Source organism: Diospyros lotus, chromosome 12, assembly GCF_014633365.1.
Source record: "Diospyros lotus cultivar Yz01 chromosome 12, ASM1463336v1, whole genome shotgun sequence".
NCBI lineage: Eukaryota > Viridiplantae > Streptophyta > Magnoliopsida > Ericales > Ebenaceae > Diospyros > Diospyros lotus.
In genome coordinates, this window is record NC_068349.1 from 8,516,463 (window position 1) to 8,526,429 (window position 9,967).

Sequence of the window (9,967 nt, forward strand, 5' to 3'; positions counted from 1 at the left end):
CCATCTGGATGGGGTGAAATGATTTCCTTAGCGTCCAGATTCTTAGTCTTGCTGCAAAAATGAGGGTAATAAGTAATTTTAACTTTAAAAATCTTTTTGACTGCTGAATTTTTTCTCTAAATAGGGCTTTAAACACTAAATCTGAGAGCTCAAAAAATTTCATCAAGAGTATATTTTTTTTTGCCAGCAAAACTATGCCGTGTGCCCTGCCATAACCTTTTTTCTTCTAGATATGATGGAATATCAATTTGACCGAAAGCATAGTAGACTTCTCACCCTCCCATGTAGGTATGTGACGATCTTAATTGACAACTTCTTTTTTTTTTTTAGCTTTTATTTTAAACACAAATATAAAAGAAAGCCATCATTGTTATTGTTATTTTTTTTAACCCTATTAGTTGTCATCTCAAACTAATTAAATTGCTCAAATTATTAAGTTATAATTTGAATAATTTTAAATACATAATAAATTAATTATAATCTAAAAAATAGACAATCCCTAAAATATAGCTTATTCTAATTTTTTTTTTAAACTGCGAATGCACACCCTTAAAAAGCCTTCCATCATTTCTAACTTTTTCAAAGTAATAAAATTTAAAGGTCAGTTTAATTGTAAAAAAATAGAGTAGTTTTTTTTTTAAAAAAAATATCCCTATAAAGATAAAAAAAATTGAAAATTGTGTTTAAAATTATTATTTTTCATAAATTAGATAATAAAAACCATCTTAAAAATATATATTTTTAAGGAAAATAGGTTTTTTTTTTTAATTTGATCATACTTTAAATTCTGTAAACAATATATATTTTTTCCTTTTTGTTTCTCTTATTTCTAATACTTCATTCGCACCCACCTACCCAGCCAGCCATTCACCGAACTTTTCTCTCCTCTTCCCCACTCACCCTTTGTCATTGTGACAATGAGCACCAACCAACCTCTTCTTTGTCGTTCTCATCCTTATTACTATGACAACAAACACTACTAGCCTCTTCTTCCTCTCATTTTGCCATCCTCATCCCTTGACTAACACCATTGCTCTGCCACGGTCACTACAACAACTTTTTTTATCAAGCAGCCTTGACTGTTCACTTCTTCCCTTACCATTGATCTCTACATCTCATCTTCTACATAATTTTGAACACACTTTTTTTTTTTAAATTCTAAAACTAGTTTCATATTTAATAGAAATAAATACTTTTTTTATTTTTCTCTATTTTTTTTATAAAAATAGAAACATAAAAAATAAAAAACATTCTCCACAAATAAACATACCAAAAACTTCTCTCACTAGAAAAATTCTCTATGTGTTCCTCTATTTAAAAATGGGTGGAGTAGCTTTTCCTTGGGTATTGGGGTGGGCTTAGTATTTTGTTAAATTATTTGGAAGCATTTTTAATATTGTTATGTATGTATGTATGTATATATTGGCCAACAATAAGAAGAAAATAATTTTAACAATCAACTTACCAAAAATACCATTAGAAAAAGTGCTTAAAAGACGCCTTGTTTGGTTATAATTTGCCGCGTGTCATGGCTCGGGATATCCGAAGGCATGACAGATAGTAAGATTATAGAAAAATAATGGATGCTCAAATTTCTTCAAAATTTTATGGTTTCTTTTCCTCTTCTGCTGATCTCACAAGAAAATAAAACGTCCTATCTATGATGGCGATAACGATATACAATCAATAATCAAGGAGGGGCTATAATGGGCTGAATGGGCCTATTACCCATACAAGCCAATATGAGAATTCGGTCCTTTGCCAGCCCAATCGGAAGCCCAAGAATAATTTAGATCAATTAGTTCTCTCCCCGTCCTATTTCTTCTCTCTGAATCTCTCACTAGCTATTGATTCCGATTCACAATTCACAAATATGGCGGAGAGAGACGAAGCCAAGCAGAAGCAAACCCTAATCTTCACGTACGGAACGCTGAAGCAGGGCTTTGCCAACCACGGCCTAATGCAGGACCTGATCTCCTCGAACGATGCTGCCTTCCTCGGCCGCTACGCCACCGTCGACCCCCTCCCCCTTGTTTGCGGCCCGCAAAGCGTGCCCTTCCTCCTCAATCTCCCCGGATCGGGGAGCCACCGGGTCCGCGGCGAGCTCTACTCCGTCTCCGACGCCGGCCTGGTCCGCCTAGACCACCTCGAGGGCATCTCCCTAGGCCATTACGAGTGCCTCCCCGTTCAGCTCCTCCCCGATGGCGCGGAGGCAGTCGGGGTGGCGGCGGAGGCCTACTACGCTCACAGGAGCTTCGCGAAAATGCTGTGGCTGAGGGCGGGCCAGGTCGGGTTCAGCGAGTATTCGGAGAAGGAGAGCGCCGGGTACGTGAAGAAAGAGCTGAGGTCCAAGGATAGGAGTTTTCTGGAGGAGATTCGACTGTTCGTTTCTGCTTCGTCTTCGTCTTCCTCGATGTGATGGAGAACATGTATGTCGCTGGCCTGATCTGATCGAGGAATACTTCCAAGGGCAAAAGCATCGTTTCATATGCATACAATTCAATTTGCGGCTATATATATATTTAATTCTTGAGTTAATTCTTTGTTTATGTTTGTTGCCATTTATCAGGAACCTTTACTTCTTTAATTACTTTCGTTGCCATTATCACATTGAAATATCCGTTCCTACTTGATCGAAGTCGTTTTGTCAATTATTTAGTTTATATATAGCACATGCGAGTAGACTTGAGATTAATTATTTTTTATAATTTAGTTCGGGTTTGATGTTAAATAAATATTGGTTTGAGTCTAGTTAGCATCAAATTAGAAGAGCTAAACAAAATTGATGAATGAATGCCCTAACCATAAACCTCTGCCACTTGATAATTACTACATTATCACACTTTTCTGTTGATTGTACAGAAACAATATACTCGTAATAATTATTCAAATCTCATTTTCATTATCATCACTCCCCATTTGTAGTGTTAGACTTAGAATTCGAAGAACTCATTTTGAAAATGAAATTAATAAAAAAAATCAAAAGAGGTTGAAGTACGTAGAAGTAGCCAAACACGCTTGGAATTGCTATAAATAGATCAAGAAGAATTAATGAAGGTGAGTTTTGAATAAGACTCTCCCTATCTTACCTCATCTTTACTTTACATATGTCTCTAATAATGGAATGTTTGACCCCCATATTATTAGGATAATACTGACTGGATTATAAATTTTATCCAAAGATTAATTGGTGACAATTAATGCTGCTGCCTATAATTTGACTTCGTGGAGAAAAATTGTGTAGGGTTCAATTTGATTAGGTTTAAAAGAAAGTAGAAATTGAATTACAAGTCCCTATTTGAATGTGTCCCAAACCATGCAATTGTACCATTTTTATTAGCTCAAGACATTAGATTGAATGGGCAAAATAATGGGAATGGGGGTGGGTCAATTTATGAGAAGTTAGAATAGAAACTCCTTTGCACAAAATTGCTACACGAATTCTTAGACCGAAAAAAGGCTCATAATTTATCTATAAAATATTTTTTTAGGCAAGCCACAATTTTCTTTTAATTTTTAAACCAAATCATTTAAAAGAAAAAAAAAAACCTTAAATAGAATCAAATCAAATCAAACCAAACTAATTAGTTAGGTTCAATTTTAACTAAGCGGAACCAAAAAGTGTGGACTCCTTGCAAATTGGCTAAGAGAACGGTAGACTGTTGATATATATATATATATATGTATATAGGCTTATCTAATGAATGCATGGCCATCAGCAAAGTATTAAATTAGGTTTGTAGCTAGGCTGCTTCGTTGGATAGCACTGGTGGTTACATACAGACAAGCCTTGTGAATATATGACATGGATTCATGATGCACTCCCTCCCCCAACAGATAAATTTTCTCTCCCTCTCAAAATCTTATCCACGGGTGAACACTCAATGGAGATGGAAGAGTATTTTTAATTATAAATAAATAAAATTTCTATTTTAAAATTAAAAATTTAATTATAAGAAAAAAGATAGTTGACTTTAATTTACTAATTAAATCAAACTTGTCTAGCGATGATGACAATGAGTCCAGTTTTCGCCGAACTTGATAAGATAATGGTTAAAATAGGAGAAATATATATAATAATAAAATTCAAAATGGTGACATACCTTAATTCAGTGACAATTTGGAGGATATGATGATAGGTTTTGACTTTTAAGTGATGCCCACACACACACAAACACACATATATATATATATATATTAATATATGTATTTACGAGAAAGATACTAGAGAATAGTTAAATCCCAGTTTTACTATTGATGTAAAAGAAGAGCATATCCGTACACCAAAGCCAAAAGTTAAAAGCATTACTAGTGGCACAATTGATGTAAAAGGACAAGGGTCAGCTATCAAACCAAGTTTTTTTATCGACTGTCTCTCAACAAGCTACAAATTGGCCACGGGCTGAGAGAACTATGGAAAAAAGTTGCCAAGAAAAGGCATTCTAAGAGAAAATTATGTATGGATTGAAATTATTCCTAGGTCCCATGTGTAAAGCTTCGAAGGAAATCCCACGAGTTGCTCCATAGCTTTAGAGTTGGCTATATATCTCCAAGTGAAAATTTTGAATAATGATAAGGGACTCCAGAATTATCACTTATTTATAATCCTAAATCCACCTTTGGTATCTCATTTGAGAAGAATTAATCACGTGTCATGTGTCTCATCTATTAAAACACGTGACATGTAGCCTACCAATTCCTTTGTTAGTTGGGGAGGCAATATACACTTAAAATATCTTGTTCGGAATTTGAAAATCTTAGTGGAAGGATTTTCCAAGAATCCTGCTTAACCATTGCAAGCTTGACCTATATAATGGATAAGATCTTAGCAAGTAAACACATTTGAATTTAGAGACTTATTTATATTTACTTTAACTCCTCATTGAGTGTTAACTTGATTATTGAAGGCTATTTTAAGGGATAAAGTCCCACTCTTGCAAGAATTTGGATGTTGACATGTTCGATGATCTTCCCAAGCATCATTAATTGGCACTCACTATGGGGCCTATCACTTGGTAGTGTGCATAATCAAACTCTCAAAAATTCCCACCATGCCTCCTTGCCATGCACCCTTAGCTTAGACCAACAATGTGGATAGTTGCGAGCTTCGTCAAGCGCTAATGGAGTTTCTCTTCCTTCTCTTCTTGATTAGGCTTCATACCAAATGCATTGGTAATCTTTAGTTGCAAGTTTGGTTATTAACATTGATGCTTTGAGAGTTCATTTAGGACCAACAAAAGTAGCAACAACATAATCCCTTGGCTCACCACTCCCAACAACAAGATCAAGGGCAAAGGCAAGAGCAAGAGTGATTCATACATAAAGAGTATGAGAAAAATGCCAAGGTAGAGAGACCATTTGAGAATAAGAAATAAAAGAATAAGCTTAAGGCTCTTGCCACCTTGATCCATAGCTATTCCCAAGATAAACAAGCCAAGTAAGGGTGAGGAAGCCTAAATAAATAAATAGAAGACAAATAACCTAGGGTCTTCTCAAACTACTGGTGAGGACTCGAAGTGAGGAAGCCTAAGGCTAATGCTTGTTTTGAGATTACTTTGAGAGCATTGACATGCTCTAGATCAACTAGAATCTCCATGCTTCTCTTCTCTAACTAAATTAGTCTAATCTTGGGAGTTCACCCCAAGTTCAATTTGGTTGGAAACAAGAACCTCTCTCCACCTATCCACTTCACAAAAAAGTATGTTTCTTTCCACTTCTTAATCGAGAAGGGTTTATCCATAAAAAAATTCTTCCTTTGAGTAGCTATGATAGTGTATTTGACCTTACTCTTGCTAAAGACGTCTCCCTAAACATCTTTGAGAATAATTGGGCATATTGAAGAATGGATTTGGATCAACAATATAAGAGGAAGAAGAATAAATTCTTCCACTTGTTTAGTGCAATTGGGAAGGGCTTAGGTCAAGGAGCTTAAAGGTCAAGGAGACTAGATGGGTTAAAGAAAGGCACAAGCTTGCTTTTAGGGCATACTCATACATTACCCAACTAGCTATCTAGGCCTAATAAGCTAGGAGTTAGGTCAGACACAAGGTACTTGAAGTCCTTCATGGGCATATTGCATTTGCTGACTAAGGTTTGGATGTTCTCATTCTCGAGAACCAACACTACAACAAATTTTAGATTAAGAGACATTTAAAAATGCCTTAATAGATAGTTTATTGGGGCATTTTAATTATTAGGGCATTAATAAAAATGCCGCGTGTAATTGTGCCCCAAAAATATATTGAGGCACTTACAAATCACTCAAAAACAATTATAAATTTAAATTTGTTACGACACTTAAAAATATCTCAAAAATCACTATAAATTTATTTTTCATATCCCCTACAAGGCCTTCTCTTAACTCTTAACTTACTTCTCCCTCAGCTCGAACCCTGAACCTTTCCTTTTTCTTACACACTCATGACTACCTAATCTACACATCATCTTATTAACATATGTGCATATGTTTATTTTATAGTATATCTAAGTTTCATTAGAATTATTCTATTGGGGCACTTAAGATTTGTCTATTAGGGCACTTCATCAGAATATCTTGTTAGAATTATTTTAATGGGGCATTTCAAAAATTTTGCCCTATTAGATTTATCTATTAAGACACTTATATTTGTCTATTAAGGCATTTCATTGTCATGCCTCATTAGAATTGTTTTATTGAGGCACTTCTTTAAATTGTGCCTTAAAATGATATTTTATAGGGCACTTAATTGTTGTGCCTCATTAAAGTTATTATATTTGGGCACTTTTTTAGATTGTGCCTTAAAATGGTATTTTAGAGAACACGTTCTAAAAAATGCCCTAAAAAAGATGTTTCAACAAATCATTTTTATTGTAGTGCAAGTGGTCCTCCATTAAGTCCTAGGAAAGACCCCTAGTTACTCCCACATTTTCAGACATTTCAATAATATGCTAAGATGGGAAGAAGGCATCAACCTCTTCCATGTTTTTTACAAATGGTCTTTTTAGGGGCTTACAACCTAAAGATCTATTCCTTGAATTTGATCGCTTGTATTCTTGAGTTTCTTCTAAGCTCACACTAACTCTACATCTTGGGTTTTGGGAGTCACTAGAAGAAATACCTATGTTTGATGAGGGAGAAAAATTGGTTGGATGGATGAAAGGCATCAGAGTAAGGTGATTGATTGACATATGGGGAGTGCCTAGCACAAGCTCTCTCTCTCTAATAATGAATTTACAAATGAAGGAGGTGAAGCAAAGATGGGAGAAAAATGATTTATAGATTGAGAAGGGAGTTTAATTGATGTTCGATCACGCTCTTTGCTCTTGAGATTGATGACTTGATGTGATCTTAGATGTTTACTTTGATGTTAACCCCAAGGAGTGAGTAAGAGACATGTAAAACCTGGAATCGACCAACACAACACAACCATGGTAGAAGCAAGAATGAAAAAGAAAAAGAAAAACCAAAACAAAGAACAAGAACATAATGCTCACACAGAATCCAACACAGTATTTACGTGTTCGGATTCGTAAATGAATTCTACTCATGACACGAATTTCGTCCCTAGTTAATCCACTAATATAAAGAACAAACGGATTACGAGAATACAACACGAATCAAAACCAACTTACTAAATCAAGAAGACGAATCAAACAGAGTACAAAGCTCACAAAAACCCGAGCTATTCCCAGCACTCTCAAACAATCATCTACACCTCTCTCATACACAACCTTGTGAATTTTTTAGTGAAAGAATGAACACTTGATTAGGGTTAGGGCTCTGATTGTTCCTCTTTTACTTGTAATTTGTCTTCCGTGTTCAATTAGAAATTGTAATAGCCAATATATATAAAGGAGAAAACAACAATAGCTGTTAGATCATAGGATTATAATGGATCAACAGCCACTAAATGCTTATTTGATGCCACATGTCAAGCATCCAAAAATAAGTAAATAATACCCTTTATTTATCAATTAATTTGAATCAAAATAATAAACCCAACAAGACATACAAAAAGGGAAGAGATAGAAAGACTCATACTTGTAACACTCCACCTAATCTCTAGTGAGTTTAACTTAAGGAGTGGGAGACAAGTGATAAAAAAGGGACTTGAGACTATGGCTTATTTATAAATTCACCCGCATTACCCCGTTTGAGGAAACCCAATAACGACATGTCATATGTCTCACCAGTTAGAGTGTGTCAACTTTCTCATCTGCTAGAGCATAACATGTGACCTACCAACTCTTTTATTAAATGGGGAAGTGGTTCATCCTTAAAATATCTTTCTCAAAGTCCAAAAATCTTGAGGAAGGATTTTGGCGGGAATCCACTCAATTGTTGCTTACATAATGGGTAAGATCTCAACAAGGAAATAAATTTAACTTCAGTGACTCACTCATATAAATATTTACCTTAATTGATATCGAATCTAACTTAGATCATCGAAAACTGTATCGAAAGATAAAATCCGGTCTTTACAGGAGTTTGGATGTTAACGTACTTGATGATCCTTCAGCATCATAAAATATTAACATTGTTGATGAACTCTAGAAACAGAGGCAGGAGCCATGGTTACGTTTAGGGTTAAGGTGCGGCAGAGTTTAGGAAAGGGGATGTGCAGAGAAGGAAGGAAGGTGGGAGAGGCGCAACGACGAAAAGGGAAGCCGAATCAAGCTGGAAAATGTCGAAGCGGGAATTAATGGAGAGGAAGGGGAAATGTACAGGGGAGCGGAGAAGAAAGCGGAGCAGAGAGGCGGCGATGGTAGCAGGGATCTCTGCTTTCTACTCCCAATAAAGCCTTTATTTAGTTCCTGTTTTAAACTTCTATGCCATGTTCAATTTATAGAGTAAAAACTATTTCTTAAATGTTTGTTAGAGGTCGTGAAATTAATCATTAAGCATCCCTTTATGCTTCAAACTACGCTCGGATTGAGGGGACGGAAGAGGAAGAAAAGAGGAAAAAGAAATAATTCCCTTGTTCGAAAGAAATTTTAGTTTCTGTTATTTTATTTATATATATGTATATAGAAAAAACTAAAATAAGCTGCTCCCAATTGAAGAGGAAGGCTTCAAAATGTCCTAACGGGAAGGCATAAAGAAAAAAGAAGAAAAAATTAAATTACTTTAGCTGTCGGTAAAATTTTAGGGTTAATATTATACAAAATTCATTGTTGTTTATGAGAAATTATATTGATTTTTGTTGGTCGTTCTTGGAAGTTGTAATAGATTTTTCACCATTAGGCACTTGTAATTAAGTTAGTTTGAGACACCAAATATGCATGATGTAGAAAAAATATACCTACTTTATGAGTTGAAGTGACTACGCCACTCATCTTAATCATATCAATTCCATTACTTGCCAGTCTCGTATCTTTGACTTTCTCTAATCTTAATTGGTACCAACTAAACATGTCTAATTAGCTCTCTTTAGTCTTTGCCACTTCCCCTGTTCGCTCTGCTTCGTTTAATAATCCGTTGCCCGATCTTGCCCAAACCCGAAATCAATATGGCCTTTTTTTTGCTTTCTATATAAACGTTATGGATGTAACGTTTTGGCTGTAAGATCTTGGGATTTATTTGGTATTTTGGCCTCACTCCTCATTTATTGTTTCGGCAATCATTTCAATAGAGATTTCAACCCCAAAGCTGTTAGAACGTAACATACGTCTTGACAGGGGATATCCATAAAAAGTAAAAGTATTAATCTAGTTTTAGAATACAACTAATCCCATCTCCCCCATGTCAGAAATAAGAGGATGACACGTGTTTTTTATTTAGTCTAGATTAAAAGAATAAATTTATAAAATCTAACTCATAAATAATAATCTTGAAAAATCTAACCTCCATTAATAATGGCTTCAGACAACTGGACTTAAAAGTCTTAAAGATAATTTGGGATCAAAGGATTCACTATCAGTTGAAAGGAAAATGTTATTATACATCATTGTATACATTTTAAGCTATATAATGATGTATCAGTGTCTA

At 35.0% G+C, this 9,967-nt stretch overlaps 1 protein-coding gene across 1 annotated transcript; it reads left to right on the forward strand.

Moving 5' to 3' along the window:
- The first annotated feature begins 1,752 nt into the window (after positions 1-1,752).
- LOC127787043 (putative gamma-glutamylcyclotransferase At3g02910) lies at positions 1,753-2,585 on the forward strand. The gene has a single exon (XM_052314885.1). The coding sequence runs from the start codon at positions 1,874-1,876 to the stop codon at positions 2,417-2,419; it is 546 nt and encodes a 181-aa protein (XP_052170845.1). The 5' UTR covers positions 1,753-1,873; the 3' UTR covers positions 2,420-2,585.
- Positions 2,586-9,967: the final 7,382 nt, after the last annotated feature.